Source organism: Antennarius striatus, chromosome 3, assembly GCF_040054535.1.
Source record: "Antennarius striatus isolate MH-2024 chromosome 3, ASM4005453v1, whole genome shotgun sequence".
Lineage (NCBI taxonomy): Eukaryota > Metazoa > Chordata > Actinopteri > Lophiiformes > Antennariidae > Antennarius > Antennarius striatus.
In genome coordinates, this window is record NC_090778.1 from 21,993,797 (window position 1) to 22,015,237 (window position 21,441).

General features: G+C 41.1%; 1 protein-coding gene across 4 annotated transcripts in view; it reads right to left on the reverse strand.

Moving 5' to 3' along the window:
• osbp2b (oxysterol binding protein 2b) overlaps positions 1–19,317 on the reverse strand; it is a 38,192-nt gene extending 18,875 nt beyond the window's left edge. For 2 of the 4 annotated variants that reach the window (XM_068310432.1, XM_068310430.1), the window contains exons 1-3: positions 18,994–19,317; positions 11,847–12,055; positions 7,927–8,016 (exon numbers count right to left, since the gene is read on the reverse strand). In XM_068310432.1, coding sequence (XP_068166533.1) covers positions 7,927–8,016; positions 11,847–12,055; positions 18,994–19,151 — 457 coding nt within the window. In that variant the 5' untranslated portion in view covers positions 19,152–19,317. Of the gene's footprint in view, positions 1–2,003; positions 2,098–7,926; positions 8,017–11,846; positions 12,056–18,993 lie in introns of those variants that run through there. The other 2 variants (XM_068310431.1, XM_068310433.1) reach the window with 2 other exon arrangements.
• Between the last annotated feature and the right edge of the window lie 2,124 nt (positions 19,318–21,441).

A 21,441-nucleotide genomic window follows, 5' to 3' on the forward strand; every position in this document is an offset into this window, starting at 1 on the left:
TTAATTCATTTGCATTAGGTAAAAAATAAAAAATAATGAGGACTGTGACATGTGGGTTCCAACCCTCTTAAGAAATGACAGGGTGTGCAGTGACTGTGTGTTTAATGAGAACTGTCTACACAGTCTGACAGACTGATTTAATGTGTATTGTTCTCAAAAAAAGGACTTACTGATTATTTAAGAGCCTTTAAACCTCGAGGTAATTTTAATGTCCTAAAACTACACATATAAGCCTCTTCTTCTGACAGAAAATGACATCCATTCCATTCTATCATCTGACTGTTGAAGCCATTGATAATCACTGACTCTAATTCTATATTATAATGCTTCTATTGAAAAAATAGATGTAAATACAGTTTATGTTAAAGCAAAAGCTAGACCAACACATATAGTACACTGGCAAAACTGTACTACATCTCTTTCTGGGATCAAAACAACTCAAGAGGCAAAAGTTTTGACTGGTCAATGTTAGATTTAACAATTGAACATCCTTACAATATATACTTACCTCCAGGTGGCTAGTCTACATTCCATTTTCCTTTTCCTGCCTAAAACCAAAGCACTGCCGTGACGTGACAGGGACATAGCCGTCCCCTGAACGTGACTTTGATTGTGAACACCTCCATTGATTTGCGAGACGATGCCTTTACATTCTTTAATTTGTTGTTTTTTTCAGCAGAGACTCAATTGGAGTGGTGAGCTTTCCAATTTACTGAGATTAAGTTGTTTTTAGTGGTGCTGAACCTCTATTTAACCTTCTTTACTGACTGCGTTTGGTAATAGCGTAGGTTGCTTCAGTGACTCCGTAAGGAAACAGAACCTGATCTATACTTCTATACTACTTTTTTGGGTGAATTTGAGAAACATATATTCAGAAATCTTCACATTTCATCAGAACCTTGGGAAATATTCAGATTTCACAGTCAAAAAAAAAGAAACAGAAAACTAATGCTAGTTAAATTTAGATTGTTTTAAAAAGGCTTTAAAGTATCTGCCAAAGCAAAGTAGCTGAGAGCAATTCTGTAAGATGTGGTCTAACACAACACTCACATCCAGTCTAGAGCAGCTATACTACAGATCCAGTTTGTATAAACATAATTTTTAAATCAACATCCGAAAACCATGTACGGAGCTATGCAAGACTTGGGCAATGATTTAGTACAACACACCAGATCAACAATATACATACAGGAAGTTCTTATGAAAACTCGCCAGCACAATACTGCCTGGATTTCAGACTATTTATGATTTTCTGATCGCAGCCCAACATTCATGTGCATAATCCTGTCATGCCTAAAAAAAACAACATGACACATACTACCATTGCCAAACTAATTTCAGCGAGAAAAGACACAAAGTGAATGTAATACATTGAGAGCCCAGGGCTCAAGAGCACAGCTGTTCATCTCAACACTGGCCAACTCTGCCATAGGCAAGGAAACCATAGATGAAGTTAGAGAGGTGGAGAAAGAGAGATCAGAATGAGACAGTCAGGGAAGAATGTGATGCCAAACATTTGGTTTTTGTCCCTCTGTGGTAACAACATCCTGGAACATTACATGAAATGTTTCTGATAGTGCAGTAGGCTCTTCGCAGACAACAAACACATATGTACACTTCCAAAGCAGCTCACTGGCCTGGCTGGATTCTACTCATCCATATGCAAATGTGAGGTGGAGAAGTCGCAAAAAGAAGTACCTGTGAGTATGGGCAGACCAGGAGGCAGAGAGGACAGGAAATGGAGTGAGGACTGCAGGGAAGAATATGGGCTGGTCTTTCTACAAAATGAGGCATGTTTTGTTAAGGGAGGCTGCAGGAATGTGAGGATCCATGGCGACAGATGACAGATGCAGAAGGGAGGAAGATGGATGGAAGAATGACAGCTACCTCTCAAATGACGATGAGGAGATGGCAGCATGAGCGACATTTGTCGTGGGACAGATGGAGAGGACTGTGACAGCCCAATGCTACACTGTTATAGCTTTTGCAATAACTGTACTGACCCTGGTTGAGTTTACTCAGGCAGCCCGAGTTGCAAAGAGAGCGGATGGTCCCAGGCTCCCAGCAGCTCCGGCCCTTCATTCCACTCTCTGCAGGCCTGATCCCACTCCAAGCTCCCGGAGACACAACACTGCCCTGAGTCGAACTACATAACACCAGCCGAGGGAGGGGTGAGGCCGTGACTTTCTCTGTTCAGCGTTGCAGCATGCACACACATACATGCGCATTTCCACACATGCATACAATAAACAAACAAGGGAGCAATGCAGGCGCTGTCTCTCGTAATTCCTCTCCTTTCTCCTGCATTGCTTCCCATACATACATGTACAAAAAGCGTGCCGCATTTACAATTCTCCTCTACATGCTTCTCAGAACAGTGCAGATTGAAGAGGGTGGGAGGAGAAGAGGGAGAGAGCGAGTGAAGCAGAGAGGAGATAGGACTGTGCAGCCACCAGTCATCTACACAAGCAAGAACTCCACCGCCATCCTCTGATTTCTCATGTGACAGCCAAAAGTCAACTATTTCAGGATTGCTAAGTGGCGGCGACTGTGTTAAGTAAAGGACCTTTATGAGAAGCTTCTGTATAATGAGCATTAACTTAATAATTCAGAGTGACGCTGCTAGATCAAGGGCAAAAGGTCAAAGAAAACACTCTTTAATAAAAAAAATCTATTTTCAGCCAAGACAGTTCACATGTCCTTGTTTTGATGCCCGTTCTGCACCAATCACCGGGTGCTGATGGATCATATCAAATCGGACTTTCCACACTGAGGTCAGTGTCACTGACACCATTCCACTGCAGTGCAGCACACTTCATATCATAGTCGCAATAACAACCTCATTCCGTGCCTTTTCCAAGCAGGCGAAGGTTATTAACTCTTTATAACTGCCTGTGAACGTTTCCCACTGCACTGTAAACCAAGGTCACCTTCGCCACCTGAATTAATTCCTCCCTAGATGCCAAAAAGGGCTTCTGTAAATAAACCAATTCAGGCTAATAATTATCCATGTGAAGGAGATTACACATTCAGTTGTGGCTGTTTTTTGGTTTGTTTGTCTGTTACACAGACAGGAGGGTTGGGCTTGTGGTGCTGAAAAAACTCATACATTTTAGATTCAGGAACTTCCTCAGTTTTGTTGACACTGGGATTCAGGGCCACCATGTGCTGGCAATGTGTTCGGAGCATCTCTCCACTTCATTACTGTAAGTCCACTAGAATAGGCTCCAGCAACCCCAAAAGGGGATGAAGCTGTACAAAAAATGTATGAATGAATGAGATTCATATCATAGCAAACTATAATAAAATAATTGTACATATAACTTATCAGATATAAACACAGTATATGGAGGTTTGTCAAGTTGTGCAAAAATAAATATGACAATTAGTTGTTCAGTCATTATTTTCATATTATATCATCATGATAAGGTGGTGCATTGTTACATGCAGGTTAAACGTAGGTTCCGGGTGAGTTTACATGTCCTAAATTCGGCTGAGATAGAACCTACAAAGCATGTGTGAAATCTCACTTAGGTTTGTGAGGAGATACCAGAAGACCAAACTGTTAGGTACAGATGGGCGAGTGTAAAGATGGCTAACAAGGGTTATATTAGCCGTTTATGTCACTGAACAGCCTTCATTTTTAACACTATGTGAGTTTTACACTGAAGAAATGCTGAACTATCACAATGAGCAATAACCACTACCAAGTGCTTTAATGGCTGCCAACCACAGCTGCATAAATAAGCAGCATTTTGACCATTAGCTAATTAAAGAATAGTTATAGCTGAGTGATAATTGTGGGGATATCTTCCATGCACGTTTTAATCAGCTCAGGGACAGGACATTGACTTCAAAATGCTGTGAAATGTTTTCAGCTGTCAAAACCTCCTATGGATGAATTATTGCAGTGTTGGTGTGGCTCATTATCGCACTGTGAGGCCTGACCTCCTGCTGAGACTCCAATTTATATCTCCACTTTTCCTGCATGGGGTTACATTCACATTTCAAAACATTCAAACTAATAAGCTGGTGCAGAAACATCTCAGTTATTGCGCATGTGAAACTACCTAACTGTTTTCCACAGCTCTGATTCTGATTCTCTACAGCGTTGTAGGTGTGGATCTTGACCACAACTGTTCCAAATGGTCTAATAAATAAAATAATCCTTTATCTGCTACGATAACTCCAGGCACCCATCAGTTTGACCCTAATCCATCCTAATACTACATAATAAGATCCGACTCCACTTGCTATCACCATCTCACTTTATGATTGTCATTAAACAAAAGTTCAGAAGCGGCTTTAGTTGTCCAATATGTCCAAAAAACATCTTCAGGGATTGTGAAATGTTCCCAGATTTTACAGTTTGTTCAGATTCATTAACTTGACTTAAATCATGACATATTTGATATAAACTTTAAACTTTGGGCTCTAATGCTGCCATAATGATAAAAAAAAATGCCATTGGTTAATCTGATATTTGCTCAGTCTCTGGTGTTACATTCAAATGTTCAACAGCTTGGATGAAGGAATTCGACATCAAATTATCAAAATATTGTTTTCATCGGACAGGAGCCACAACAAAATTGCATTATGGCCCAATGAGGCAACCTGCAGCAGTTTGCAAGAAGGCACAAAATCAATGGTGGAAGAAGCAGAAATACACCACAAGGATGAAGGAAAATGCAAAACATGATAACTGATCCATAACCTTCCCAGGTGACTGCCTTGCACAAAGATTTAGTAATTTATATTTCAATTACCTGCCTTTATCAACTTCTCCTCATTGCTGATAATGCAGAAAAGCTACAGAGTAAGCAACAAAAAAGGAAATGGTCGACTAGGATGCAATGTTACCTTAATAATGAATTCAGGTTTCATGCAGCACACGGCAGGTCAGTGGACACATCTGAGCCACACAGAGTAGACAAATTCCAGCACAGCATGGATGGAACAAGAATACCAGCGGACACGATGGTGTGACAAAACAGTGCTTTAACAGCACTGTTCTGTCACTATATACTGTGTATATAGAGTTGATGAAAACTAGGATTCAATTCAACTAAAGGGAAAATAAAACTAACACAAGCATGATGATCACTGCACCCGCTAATGTGAAAGAATACTGAGGCTGTTCAGTTTTATATTTGTTCTGTATCAGTTCTGGTAAAACGCGTTAATTTTTAATATACTATGTAGATATTTGTGGTTGTGGTTAAACTCCAACCTCAATACTATTCCACACCATTGTAACAACAGCAGCTGAGCAAAGAAGTGAGTACACATCTCTAGAGTAAATGCAAAGAATAAAGGTCTATTATACAAAAACAGGATTGCAGTGTATTAAATCATAATTCCTGTGATGTGACGCTTATTGTATCCTTGGATTCTTGCACACACAATTTTGTTTTCTCCTAACCTAAAACTCTTCAACAGTCCACATTAAAGATGAGTTCTCCAAAGTCATAAAACGCCATGCAACTTATAAAATGAAGGACAAATTACAAAAACTAGATGACAATTCAGAAACAATCACATAAAAATATAACCTAAGCATTTTTGAACTTGAAGAATTGACAGTAAATTGCTTGTTTGCGTTTACATAAAGCGCGGGGGCTATGGTCAAATAATCCCATCATATCTTCACAGACCACTTCTGCGAGATAAAAGCAAGAAGAGCGTTCTCTAACAGCAACGACAACACATGCTGGTTTGTGGTTTGACCACAGCACATGACTGAGTGCAGGTACTTCCTCTTCTCAGATAAGAGAACAAGTTCCATTCCCATTCTGTGCCTCCAACATTGGCCATGCCCTGTGTGCATTTAAAATAAAATCATGGTGGAAACAAGAATAAAGGGTAAGAAAGGGAATGTGTAGGAAGGGAAAATACCAAGCAGTGCCTTGGTTACATCACGCTTCAAAGCGGTGACGTATTGTAATAGTTAGTATTTGTGTTCGTTCGTTCGTTCGTTCGTTCATTAGTATGTCCACCAAATATCTTTGCAACCGTTGCACATAGAAAGATGAAACTAAACAGATTGCTCGAGCAGCAAAGGGGATGAAAATGAGATGATGACCTTGAACTTGAGAAAGCTAGGTCAAGGTCAAATTTCAACTTTTGTACTCTGAGGAACCTGATAAGAACGTGGGAGAATGCCAGTGTAAGACAGACCACAGATCAAAGCTAGTTCTTTGATCTACCTATGCACTAGCTTTGATGTATGGTCTTACTCACAATGGCCTTCTCCAACTTACCCTGACCTACCTGAAAGTGGGTCAGGGTAAGTCATGGGATGTTGTAGTCTCCAACGGTCTTATTTCAGGTGTTTTGACCCTGGGAATAATAAGAACGTAGACACAACAGGGATTCAAAGACAAAGCCAAAACAGAGAGAGAGGAAGCAGGTAACATGTAAGTCCAAGATCAATGTGCCAACACAGCAAAACGCCAGCGGGTGGGACGAGCAGTTTAAGGAGGGACTGTGAGTTCAGAAAGGTCGAATCCATTAAGCGACAGCAAAGGTTTGATCTCCTGGGGACAGTTAGCTAGATTTAAAGGACATGCTGGAAAAGGAGGAAATATATCAAATATGACATGAAAACAAGAGATAAAACTGGCGCACACTTTTTCACATTCAAGACAAACAAGGACAACTGATTTGATATACAGCCACTGCAGAACTAATGGATGAGGATGATAAGCATGGCCATCTGTCATTTCATTTCATAACATTCTTTCATGAGCTCATAAGGCAGTGGAGGTTATGAAATACAGTAATCAAACAAACAATAGTTGGTGTGAAGGTTTCCTTTAGAAGCAATTCTACAGAGTGACTTTATTTTATATCTCACACAAAAACGTCTTTTTATTTGTGACCTTAAAGATATATTCTTTGCTGTTTCTGAAAGGTTTTCACCCTGAATTTAATGTAATCTTAACAATAGTGTGAATATATACTGAATATGCATCCTGACACAGCATATACTGTATATTCTGTCCTGCAAAAGTCTCCAGCCATGCCAAAAGCAAAATAAAAAAGTAAATATTTTCAAAACGTTTAATCATCTGTTACTGGAGAAATGTCTTCAGTCAATGTCTTTAAGGATTTTGGTTTCAGTTTAAAAGTGGACTTTGCCTCCTGAATGAGCTTTAATCATTTGGTACACACATCCTCTATCTAATAAGGTAAACCACAGATATGTTTCCCAACAAATCAATTGGTATTCACCAATGTAACAGAAGGCACAACATCTCTACCAAGCTGCATGTATTTGTGGTAAATAGATTCGTATTTGTGTAAAAGACAAACACATTCCTGAGAACCATGTGAATGGAGGGAAAGCTGCATACTTACCACAGAAAACCTGCCTTGTCGACTCTTTTCAAGACAATGGCTATATTTCCAAGCAAACAAAACGAGTGGAAAAACAAAGGGACATTCCATCCAGGAAGAAAACCCCGCTCGATAAAAAGCAAGAGTAAATGATTTAATGAAATAAAGGAGGAGAAGGAGAAAGGAAGAGGGAGGGGGTGGGAAAACCAGACAGCAAGTGAGAGGGAAGAGAGCGGAAGAGTGAATGCCGGAGCAAATGGAGGGAAAAGAAAAACCAGGGAGAAAGTCGGGACTAAGAGATGAAGAACGAGAGGGAGGGGTGGAGAAAACATCAAAGGAGACCGTTGGGGAAGGTGGCTCTAATTTCAGAACCATGGACAGAGCATTACCTTTTACTGGAGTGGGAGAATGGGGCTGGGTCATGAAATGAAAAACAAACGAGACAGAAAATAGGGAATTTTTTTAAGCTATCATGTCCATCACTTCAAACACAATCCAGAGAAACCAGTCAGTAAGGAGACATTTTACACAAGGGGTTGTCTGACTGACCTACTGACCATCAAATGCTGACGCAGCTCACTGACCTACCGTTGGAGAACTCATCATCTTGCAGGTATAGGAGGAGATCTTCTGCTGTAACACTTCTGTCAAGTGCAGCTTTAACCAGTCTCAATGCACCTAGACCCAAAAGACAGAGACTGGACGATGAGTTCCAGGATTCACAAATCCCTCAAGTTTTGTTCGCCAACATCCAAAACATTTTTTCCAGTGTTGACTAAAAATACAACAGCAGCAGTGAATACCATTTCTGTTAAATTCAAATAACTGGAACAAGTGATACGAGGAGCTGTGATCCCACTTTAGCAGAAAGCAAAAAAACAAAGCAGGCTAACCAATGAAGGAGGTCATGCTGAAGTGAGGGGAAACACTGCCCCCTGCTGAACATTTGTCCTCAGACTACAAGCAGTCGCCTTCGTATCATAGATAGATAGATAGTTTGATAGATACTTTATTAATCCCAGAGGAAATTGCCACACAAATCCAATCTAAAGGTACAAGAGGCACTCACGGAAATACAGGCAATTCAAAAGGCTGACTTATGAATGGAAAAAGCTCCATTTACCAAAAGGAAATTCAAAATAATTTATTTTGTATTCAGTTCAGATATACTGTACTCAGAAAAGAATATCACGGCTCACTGACAGAAAGACAGGAGGTTGGAGTTCAAAGAGGACAGGAATGGAGCATTGTTATATTTAGGTTTAAAACTTTACAAAATGAGAAATCAGAGATGCTAATTGACAAGAACTAATGTCACAGGTATCACTTTCTAATGTTGGTCTTTATACGTATTAAGGAGGAGGAGATCAATAAAAACAATTTGTCTAAACAGAGCGGTTATTAAAGAATACAGGCTTCCTGCCTATGGTTCATGTTTCCCACAAAGATGATCTGAAGGAGGCCGGCAGCAAAACTATAGAGAAATTAAATTATATCACAGAAATTCTGTGTAGATTTTCAATGTTGTATTAGTTTAGAAAAAGATTCAAAGCTTCCTTGACTCCACCTAACCAGATTTAATGGTGTTTACCATCCTCATTGACGCTTTGACGTCATTACAGTCGTGGGTATTGCTGACCCACCAAGCACTATTGTGACTTGTGAGGGTTTCTGATGTCATAAGTTAAGCAGACCATCATGTATTTGGTTGGGAACACATGACTCAAGTTGTGAATGATGAAATAAACTGGGTGTGGAGATCATGGGTGCTTTGTGTGTGGTTGACAGGTGGTGGTGAAGGCTAGAGATGCAATGAATTTAAAAGTGCTGTAAATGCAGCCGTCTACAGCAAGAGTGTACAGATCTTTACTTAGGGGAGGCTCCACAAGCACATGGCACAGCAAAGAGGAGTCAGCTCTTCAGGGCAGGACTCAGTAGTTCATTGAGCTCCTATCAGCCAAAGACAATGTGGTCCTGACATCCCTCGCCAGGCTGTTTCATGTGGTTGAAACTGAAACGATTGTAGATTTTTCTTCAAATGTCATCTTCTTCCTTGACTGTTCTTCAGTTCTTTACCATGACCCAATATCTACAAGCATGCTATTAAACATTAGATATGTCACTGACAAAACATTCCTTCACTAAAACTAATAAACCAATGGTGTATACACCCGGTACATATGAACAAATCAAAAACACTTTGGTCACTCTCACTTTGATCAGCAGCATGAAAGTCGTGTGGCCCTAGGGACTTAGGTACATGGGCACATGAGAATCGGTGAGGTGAATGATCATACTGTACCCTAATAACCCACAGTACTGCTGGATAGGCACACACAATGCTAACAACTCTGACAAAGATTAAAGACCTGAAACTCTCCTGAAAGAGACCTGAAATCAGTCAGCCTGAACTGGTCACATTTCTTGTATGAGAGCTGAAATGCCTTCAGAACTATAAGAAAGACTTCTTGCTGACAGGATTACCCTGTACCAAATTCATAAATACATTTTTTTTTTTTTTGCTTGACACACTAAAAGGGAACACCATTTTTCCTACGCTCTTAAATCCTGTTATCACAGATAAACTAGCTGAAAAAGGAAATATTAGATTAACACCAGGTCACAGACTTCCACTAAACTTTTGCTGTCCCAGAGTAAAGGCTGAACTAAGAACAAACAAGATACTACTTGAAAAAAACAAACAAACTATAAGGCAGTCTATACTTTCACCCATTAGCAGACTAACCATTCAGTTTCCATATAAGAGATTCCTGAAGTAAAACATCTGCGCTGTACAGGTCATCTGATGCTGTAGGTTTCCTCACATTTAACGAATCAGGGAATAATAAAGTATTTCATTCTTTTCTGACTGTGTTCCACCTACATGTGTAAAGTCTATACCAAAAAGGCTGAAGAGGCTTTAAAGGAAAATGGACAACATCAAGGATAGATTGTATGTAAAGTGTCACAGTTTTTCACTATTCTGTCAAAAAATGTAAATATTCCTTACCATAAGAAATGCTTTACCTATTTTAAGTTATAACAGTTATAACAGAAGTGTGTGATTTCACATGCAAGAACAGTGTACTGGGAAAGATGTAAGAGTCAGAGGCTAGCTGGCCAACAGCCTTTGACAATTGCTCTACTTTCGCTGCATCATCTCATAGTTGTTATAATAATATATCTGGTCAAAGAACAGGTTGTCTGATATCAAAGCTGTGCCCTAAAGGCTTGTTTTCAAATGGATACAGTCTGCTTTTATGTTAGCAGGCATTTCTTGCTAATTGGTTCATTTCATCAGTGTTGAACCAAGTCACTGGATTTGGAACAGACCCCAGAGGAAACACTGTTTCTGTACATTTCATGTACTGTGTTCCTTGTGAAATTTTATTCACCACATGTAATAGCTAAAGAAAGAAAGCTATGGAATTGTAATGAGTAAGAAAAGGTCATCAGAAAATATTGGTTCTGTTTGCACACAAATAGAAGCAATGATGTACACATACATCATATCATGCACGTGGGGCAGCAGTAGCTCAGTCTGCAAAGCTTGGGGCTGAGTACCAAAGGGTGGCCAGTTCAAGGGCCATTTTGACCAAAACCAATTGGAGTGTGAACTAGCATTGTGAGGGGCCTGTATGTGTTATAGGCCTGTATGTGTGTGTGCAGGCCCGTAATACACACTGGAGGTGATAAATGAAGTTGATTCTTCTTTTACATACATGTTTGATTCATAAGGTTTTCATTAACCCAACCTTTTCTAAACACAAATGTATCAACATTTGCGTGCTGCTCCCTGGAAGCACTTCTCTATTCACCAGCTAGATTTGGTCATTTGACTTTCAAATATTGGCCAGAGGAAAAATATAGCCGGTCTCTGTAGGCCTTGTCTGTAAAAGACTGGGGCAGAAATGGTCTGGGATGAAGCCAGAAAGAAATGTGAGGAAAAATAGTCCTCCCTTCCTTTTCCCACAGCTTTTGACCATAAACACGTGTTAAAAACAAAAACAAAATTCAAGGTTGAATCGCTTAAAAACAGCATTTTGTTGTTAGGAGAAACCTGATTAGAAGCCTGGTTTCCTGTCAACCGTTAACATATAGTACTCCTCTTTGTTATCCCAACTTGAGAGAGTACACAGTGCTGCCCTCTCCTGGCTAACACTGGATTCTATGTTCTATCAAATTGGATTGGTATGAGTTTCCGAATATAAAAGGACAACGGACATTTTAAAGTCAAACACAACAAAATATCTGGACTATGGTGAACACACCATTGACCTTACAGTGACGTTAAATACTGAGCTAACATAGTAGTGTCACTCTTGTGGGATAGCCCAGGACTGAATCAGCCCATTCTTCATTTATCAAGGTAACATTGTGAACTTTAGTGTCTTGCATCAGCACATGATGAATGTATTAAACTCTTCTAGCTTTCACTTAGACTATATGATTGATGTACTGCCACTTGAAGTTCCCATATAAGAAGCTGATACTTCAGCTGCTCCTACCAGATTGATCGTTCATCATGCGGATAGCTTTAGCTTTGGCCAACTCCAGTGCCGTAACCCATCTTTGTCGCTCCACCTCTGTGCTAGCCTTCAGGTGGTAAGTGCGACCACCACTGCTCAGGACGATGTTGCAGGCATCTTCTGTGTCGATGTGTGCAGTGGCCAGGTTTATTGTTCCACGACAAGTGTGGGCCATCTCTGCTTGTGTCCTACAACAGAATACCAGGCAGAAAAAGATAAAAAAGACAGAGAGAAAAGAATCAGCTGAAAATATGGATCTAGAATTCTGTATTTCACAAAGTACTGCAGGAGAAACAGAGAAATACCACAGATTGTGTAAAGATCCACTTTGAAAGACAAGCAACAACTAGGACCAATGCAGTCAAAGATGGCAACATCCGCGACACCCCTAAATTCAAAATGTTACCCTGACCTACTTGCATGGGTCAAAGATCAAAGCTAGTGCTCCGATCTACTGTCATTGATCAAAGCACTAGCTTTGATCTATGGTCTTACTCACACTGGCCTTCCCCCTCGTCTTTTTATCTTATCCGGTTCCTAAGTGTACAAAAGTTTAAATTAGACCTTGACCTTTTCTCCTCAAGGTCAAGGCCATCACCTCATTTTCATCCCCTTTGCCACCCGAGTAACATCCTTTTTGTTTCATCTTTCTATCTCCAACGGTTGCGAAGATATTTGGTGGACACACGAACGGACAGACGGGCAGACGGACAAACGAACACACAAACACTGACAATTAAAATATATCACCACTTTGAAGCAGGATGTAAAAAATAGAGAAGTGAAGATTCTAAAGAGCAGAGCAGGAGGAAAGGCAGATATACAGGCTTGAACGCTTCCATAAAAAATATTACATATCACTGCACATCATCCAAAATAGAAACATTACTGAAGGATCAATTACGTTCCATCATGAGACATCAACTACATGACTAATTTTTAAATAAGATTCTTGTTAACACACAGTTACTACAACTAATACGATTAACTGAGCGAAATGAAATTTAGGACAAATGGTGCATTTACAACAGAGTTGTGGAAAACTGGCTTTCATGGCTTGACAAGCTAAGCTGCAGGGATAGGCAGTTGTGGCCATAAGTATTTGAAAGTCTTCACTGTTGTTATAGGCAGCTGATTTTCTTGATAAACACCCTTGACCAATGATTAGCAATCACGTTACAGTGGATGTTTAACAAAAACACGTCCTCACAATTGCCCATCCATACACTTGGAAAGAGACGTTTTAAAGCATGCAGCCATGCAATCACTTGAATGCACAGCATTTGTATGTGGGTGACATCCACTTATCCATCCTCAGTGAGCAATCACTGCCACAACCAGCTGCCATTCAGCAACTTCAAGTTCTACACCAGCTTAAGTCTCAGTTGACACTGACAAGGTGGCTGCCGCCTTAAGTCAGAGGGTGACATGTATTTGTAAGTTCTGCCACCAAGTGATTTTCCTCACACCACTTCCATCTTCTAAAGGCAACTCTTGTTAGAATGCCAATGCAGAAGAAATGCTTCATTATGCTGCTTTCCTGCTGAAGCTCTATGAACATCAGTTGTGCAGACAAGATTGCATTTCAGGCCTGGCAAGCCATGTGGAGGGAGGGAAGGGATACTTAACTGCCCAGTTTCCAGCCCAGCTGAGCTCAGCGGCAGAGACTTGACATGAAGTGGGTCAACAAAGTGAATGTGCCACTGATGAGTAAGATGAGACCCTCCTGATTGTGTCTGCTCTGTGGGGAGGTGAGGCCATGCAAAGGCCATGAAATTACACAGTTAAGATAACTGCAAAAGCTGGCAAAGACAGATAATGTCTACAGGGGTATTAAGGCACAGGAAGGGGAGAGGCAACAGTGATATGGGGCAGCAGGGTGCATGAGAGGGTCTTGCGTGTTTTACCTGTCAGTCCTGTGTGCACACATTGCCACAAAACAAAAATCCACCGATCTGGAGCATGTAATAAAATAACAATAAGTGAACAACACAGAAAGGGCAGCCACAAGCATGACACACATGGACAAAATAGAACACAGTACCCAGAGTATGAAAATGAAGTCAGATTTTGTTATGGCTAGGGGCTGAAATATCACAAAACATGGCGGGAGAAAGAGAGCTGGAGATAGGCTTGGAAATGTGTCATGCTGTAGACAGAAAGGAAACATAAGACAAGAAAACCAAAGCAATGCCGCTGCAATGAGGACAGGTTAACATGACCTCCTGAAAGACTGAAACAATGAGATGGTGAGAGTGTGGTAAGTGTATCTTCTCCATTTGAGATTGCACTACTACTCTCATCTTACCAGAACAAAAATATCACCAGACTGTCTCAAGCACACAAATACTCTTACACAGGTGTTGTTGAGCCTAGTGCTGACAGCAATGAAGAGTCCATTAACAAGATTAGATCACAGAATCCTGAACCCCTTGCTTCCGTCATTCTGATGTTGTGCCAAACAAGCTAACCAGGGTCATGCCAGGTGCTACCCTCCAGCTGTGCCCAAGTTTGGCTAGCTCCCCACTTGCCTTCCACACCTCCCCGTAATCCAGGGGCAATGAGTGCCAGCAATAACAGCATAACTTGATACCATAAAGGGACAGGCAGGCTGACTGTACTATGAAAGACATGTCAGCTCCAACAGCACCAAAGGCTTTAACACCCTGTAATCTTCTCTGGAGCACCAAGTCAGATTTACATTAAGAGATAACTAAGCAGTACAGATAGTATTGAAAATGGGAGGAAAAGTCCATTTAGAAATTAAAAGCGAAAAATGTTCAGAGCAAGGATGAAGATCTTGTCATGAATATGGATGTAGTGAAAGAAGACATGAAGGTAGTTTTTGTGAGAGAAGAGGATGCAGAAGACAGGGTTAGATGGAGGCAACTGATTCGCTGTGGCGACCCCTGAAGGGAAAAGCCTTCAGGGGTCAAAGGAGATAAAAACAGGCAAAACTGTCAGTCAGTCCACAAAATCATAGCATTGGTTGCGGTCCTTGGCTAAAAATAGCAAACTTGGTGTTTTCTGTGACAACAGCAAGAGACATTTGGAATGAAAATGATCCCTTAGATCAGCAGTTCCCAACCACCGGGTCCAAATCCAGTGCCGGGCCGCGGGCTATTAGGTACCAGGCCGCGGACAACTAGGACGCACAGACCATTTGAAATTTTCTTTTTTTTTCTTATTTGTCTAAAGATGTTTTATTTTGAAAAGTGACTTCTGTGCAGAATGACGCACAAATGAATGCATGAATTTGTACCTATTGACAGGTCTCGATCACTTGACAGGTTACTAGGGCGTTACCCCAAAAAATTAAGCCCACAAGCAAAATTAAGTTAAAAAAAACACATTCTTTGCAAAGGGGAAAAGGCCCGGTGAGGAGGCAGAAGAGACTACGACTTCCAAGAACACAAAATCTGCACTTAAAGACAACATCAGGAGTCCTACTTACAATATGGATGTATCCCTAAAGGTGAATCTCATGCACTGAAGCCCACTCTGTGTAGTATATGGCGACAAGCTTGCAGATGAGTCAATGAGGCCTTAAAAGCTGCTTTGGTACCTAGAGACCAAAGCACCAAAGCCTTAAAAGACAAAACTTTGAAGTTTCTTGAAAGAAAAAAATGTGAACACGGAGGGCAGAAGCAATTATTGACGGCCACCACATCAACAAATGTGAGGGCACAGAGTGTCATATTTAGAGGCTAATCGTATTGCTAAGGCGACGAAACCTTTTACTGTTGGTAAAACTGCCTGTCACTATGGACATTTGCTGTGAACTTCTAATTGAACACTAATTTTCATTGTTATTATTAGTTGATTGACTTGTTCACCATTTCATAAAGTAATAATCAGTATTGCCCCTATGTTGGATGCTCTGATTGTAAGTCGCTGTATTTCAAAATAAGCCTCGTCATCGCAGTCACTTGAATCGAGTTGTTAATTAAAATTATTTCTTATTAGAAAGGATTTTTGTTCTAATGTGAATGTTGAGATCTACATTTGACATAAGACCACTGTGGTGATTTATTATAAGACTACAGCCGTCCTGCAGTCATTAACAATTATCGAGTAAATGAAGGCCTGTCCGTGAAATATTGCCTTAGATGAAACCAGTCCGTGATGCAAAAAAGGTTGGGGACCACTGCCTTAGATCATTTATTACATGTCCAACTGTTAGTAGGTCACTAAGGATTTAAAAACAACCCGGATTTTAAAGAAGAAACAACAGCATACAACAATTTAATACTGAACAAAAACCAACACAGTCACAGACTGCAACATTGCGTGACACCCCTGAATTCAAAATTTTACCCTGATCTACTTGCAGAGGGCAAAGATCAAAGCTAGTGATCTGACCTACTGTCATAGATCAAAGCATTAGGTTTGATCTGTGGTCAAACACTGACACACTGGCCTTCTCCCTCGTCCTTTATCTTATCCGGTTCCTGAGTGTACAATAATTGAAACTTGACCATGACCTAGTTTTCTCAAGGTCATCATCTCATTTTCATCCCCTTTGCCGCCCGAGTAATGTGCTTTTTGTTGCATCTTTCTATTTCCAGTGGTTGCGAAGATATTTGGTGGACATACGAACAGATGAACAAACACAAGAACAATTACAATACATCACCGCTTTGAAGCGGGATGGAAAAAAGAAACAACTGACAAAAGCATGTTGGCCTACGTGACTCACTTGGGTTTTAAAGTGCATCCTCTTATAATGCAGCTAAATCCATTATGCAACGTTCATCCATCAGATCATATCGGACACTTTTCCAAAGTGACATCATTCAATCCTGAGGGAGTGGGGCTACATGGGTCTAACAGTGCTTTGACTTAGAAGACAAAGAAATACAGATTATATCAGATTAGCAGCTAAATGTTTGAGTACTGTATAATAGTATGAAGCTTTTTACAACTGACGTATGTCTCCAAGTGTCATAACACGTAACACAATTTTCACGTGGCATATAGTAAAGTCACATGTATTGACATGTTCCACATTTGTCTGAGTGTATCCTTTATACTTCAGTCACAAAAGAAGTGCAGAAATTCAGCCAGAGAAGGTAGACGGAGGAATAGAAATCCTGAAGCCAGACTGACACAGTGTGGTGTGATATCAGTGGAGGGGCACTTCATTCCCTCTGTGTTCACATGTCAACAGGCCACTTTACCTTCAGGGGCAACAGTCGCCTCAAAATACTCTGGACTGTTAGCTTTAGAGGGTACAGATTTGTATTCATGACTGTTTGAGCCTCAGAGAAGCATTCCGAGTTGACAGAACATGTGAGAGGTTTTGGAGATAAAGTCAGAGAGGCCAGACTGAGATGGTTGGGACATGTCCAGAGGAGAGATAGTGAATATATTGGTAGAAGGATGCTGAGTTTTTAACTGCCAGGAAGGAGGCCTCGAGGAGGACCAAAGAGGAGGTTTCAGGAGGCTGTGGCAACCCCTGAATGGAAAAGCCGAAAGGAAAAGAAAAAGATTTTTATTCTCAAACGTATATGAGAGATACTGTTAAAAATTCTGAGCCAAACTTCACATAGAGTTTGTTTTCTGTTCAGGACAAAACGGATATGTACTATATTTCAATGCATCCTTCAATGATTGTACCTTGACATACGAGCAACTCAACATATGTGTCATTTGAGATATGAGCCATTGCACGGTACATATTTTTGTTCGAGATATGAGCAAAAATCGGAGTTACAAGTTGTGCTTCAGGACACATCAGCTGAGAATGTAACTCCTTCTTTCCCATGTGTGGTCCGTAGAATAAAGATGTAACTCGTGAAACAATAGCAATGCACTGAATGTATAGAGAAATAAGTTAAAATTACATTATTAATCAGTGGCTGCCACCAAATTCATGACAAGACAGGTAAGCAAAAACCATTCACTTCCTGTGAAAGGCCTGAAGACCTGGCAGCAAGCGCTAGGTTTTCAGTTGACACAGTAATGCAAACATTACATGCTGAACAGTTCCATGGCTGAACTCCAGAAGCTACAGTGCTTCACAAAAGCACAAGAGTAGTCAGCTTCTGTATGCTCAAAACCATCTACATCAGTCACAGACGTTTTGGGATGATTTATTCCGAATGGATGACTCAAATTTCTAGATTTTTGGATCTATGGATCTGTTCTATGTTTCTAAGACAAAGAATGAAGCATATCTTGAAATTAAAGCGAAGCATGGCCATGATGATCTGGAGTTTCTTTGCTTCCTCAGGCACTCTTTCAAATTATTTTGTTTGATTAGTGTATTGCAAACAGGAGATAAACATAATAATGTTTTACCAATACACCTGAAATGTAATGGGAATTGAGTGATTAAGTTTCTGACGAATTTTGGTTTTATTTTTGCACATGTAAACACACAACATACTGCATGGGAAAAACGGGCAAATTTCCCGCGATTTTTACGCGCGCGCGCGCGCACACACACACACACACACACACACCTGTGGACACGTGACTCCCTGGCAAGAAGCACCTGAGCCACAGGTGTTATCCTTGCGCTACCGTTCGCTCCAAACTATCAGTGACGTAATAGTGACGGTCTCTTACTGTAACGATGCGTGTCGTTACAGTGACGTCACAGCGCGGTTCGGTCCAGTGACGCTGAAAAAAAGCTATTACTGTACCTATTAATGTTCTGAAAATGTTATAACGTTCATACGACACAAAAAAAAACCCCAAAAAAGGTTAAAGTGTTTGTTCCGGGTTAATACCGTAAATGACGTCATGAGTTTGAGTGAGGAGGAATCGGCTGGACGTTAGTGGCACGAGCCCGGACACTGAGGGCTAGCTCGGCTCCTTAGCTAACGTCAAACATATTTCTGATACTTTTTATTTTTATTTTTTTAGTTATAAACCTTTCTGATTTTCCTGCTACGTTTGTGTCCCTCCGTGCCTCTGGTGTTCCACAAAATAAATCCGGTCCCAGTAATATGTCTCAGCAACCCTTCCGTTCCTGTCAGTTGCGATGTAAACAGACAACCGACTGTCAGTTTGACAGCTAGCTTTAGCCTGCTGCTAGCCAGCTGAGCAGCCAGCTGTAGGACACAACTAGCTGTGAGCCGAGTGGAGGTTTGTTTCCCCGCTTCACAACAAAACTTACCTGTAATATGAAAGCAGTCCGTTGCTGAGGACAAACCACCGCCGCTGGTATCCTTTTAAGTAGTTGGTCCATTTGAAAAGCCATCCTTTGTAAGTATCCGACCCCGGTGCCGGGGCCGCAGCGGAGGCGGACGCAGAGCCCTTCCCTTGCTCGCTCATCCTCCGCTACTGCTCTGCTCAGCGCGCGCCGAAGGGCGCAGGAGACAGCGGACACGTCACGGACGGGGACACCACCCCACCCTCAACCCTGGGAGAGAGGACCTGTGCAATGACAAGCTGAGCAGAGAGCTACGTCCAGTGTCGGGAGAGAGACCACCGCGATACCCCCCCCCCCCCACCCGAATGGACACCAGGAAAGAGAAGTGATGCCGAGACTCTTTGCTGATGCAGACTGCAGAGGAGTCACAGCACAGAGCTGCACCGGATAGAAAGGAAACTCCTTACATGGGTTCCATGGAATCGAACGAGGAATCAACAACGATTACCATGACGACAGAAAGTACCAAAACAATTCAAATTTCCGGCAGTAATATTATGACTTGCCCTTTCATGCGACGTGGATTTTGAATGGAAATGTCTGTTCTATCCCATCATGTCTATGATGCCGAACTCGACCACGTGACGTTGTTATCGAAACATTCCTAAACATTGGACATGCGGTTTGGCTGCTGATCCCAGGGATGATGCTGAGGTGAGTGGACGGATGTAGAACATGTCTGGGACCCGGAATCCTTTGGGACCCAACGTGTTTATTGCTGTCGGCATTTAAAGACCGACAGTCTTTAATCATTAAAGACTGTCTTTAATGCCTTGTTTAAATCATTATATCCTTTCAAAGAACTATCAAGTTCCAACCCATCAATCTGATCAGCATCATGATCCCATCTAACTAATTTGCTTGTTGCCTATTTTCACCATTAGACCGAATCGTGAAATGTTTGTATGATGTTAGGAGAGCACTGGTTGATGGTGTAGTTTTTGTGTATGTAAACAGTCCATTATATATTTGAAGCCAATAAATTCAAATAATTGGTGATGTTTCATTTCCAGCCTCTGATTTGGGGGTCTGATAACACTACTTAACCACAAGGTGGCAATGCTGTCAAAATGATGTTAATGTGGTGTAATTACAGCACAGAATTAAAATGTGACCACATTGAGACTGTTGTTTTCAAATGCATTTAATTTTTCGTCATGTGTCAAAAAAACAAAATTACTCACAGTACTAAGACAGTAAAAATAAATAAAAGTAATCTCTGGTAAAAACTGTAGCCCTTTTTATTTGGAAACACAGCAGACAAACAGATGAGAACTCATGCTACACACAGTTGCTTCCTAGTTTATCTCTGCTACATTTTTTAACTGGAAAAAGAAAAAAAAAAACAATGCACAGCCATCTGCCCTGATTGAAGGGTTCGACACTACATCTTGGAGAGAATCATGAGCTTGTGCTCTCATGCCGGTGAAAAATGAAGTCATTCACTCCACTCAGCTGCCCATTACAGTGTCAGACAACAACCGTGTATTACAAAAATTAAATACAATATCAAATTTAAACATCAGTGCAATTAAACCCTGACCCATTGGCTCTACCAACAAAAGCATGCAAGTCAATTACTCGATGAATCACTCCTATATACAGTAGGTCTGCTTACTTTCAGTGCAGCCATATTCACAAACTATCTAGCTAGGCCTAATCAAATGAAAAAGCAACTGTTAATCTCACAACATTACCAATTAGATACTATTCAGATACTGATACGAAAGATTTATTACGCTTCCCTGTGTGTCTGAGGTGAACGCAAGGGGTGTGTTTTGTGGAAGTTATTCAGCACTGCTTCAATATTTCTGCAGGATATCATGCACGTGGATTATGTCTATCAGATGAATACTTTTAATATAATATCGAGGTACATATAGTCAGTCAGGACAGCCCTGTGGGATTTTATTGCTCCTTCATAATCCACAACTTCAACATCTGTATCATGTCGGGTCTCTACCTGAATGTCAACCACCAAACTAGCCCGTCTGTCTCCCTCTCCCCCTCCTTCATCCTACGTCCTCATTCTCTCTCTTTCACACACACACACACACACACACACACACACACACACACACACACACACACACACACACACACACACACACACACACACACACACACACACACACACACACACACACACACACATACACACACACACAAAAACACGAATGCACACACACACACACACACACACACACACACACACACACACACACACACACACACACACACACACACACACACACACGGCATGCACAGGTTCTCATTTCAGGCTCCGCAGCCTCATGCAGGTCCCCAGTTCCCTGGAATTAATGTATTCAAAAGAAACACAGAGACGCTGAGTGAGGGAAGATTAAAGCCATACAGTACATCATGATAAGGACTGCAGCATTTTTCTGCTGC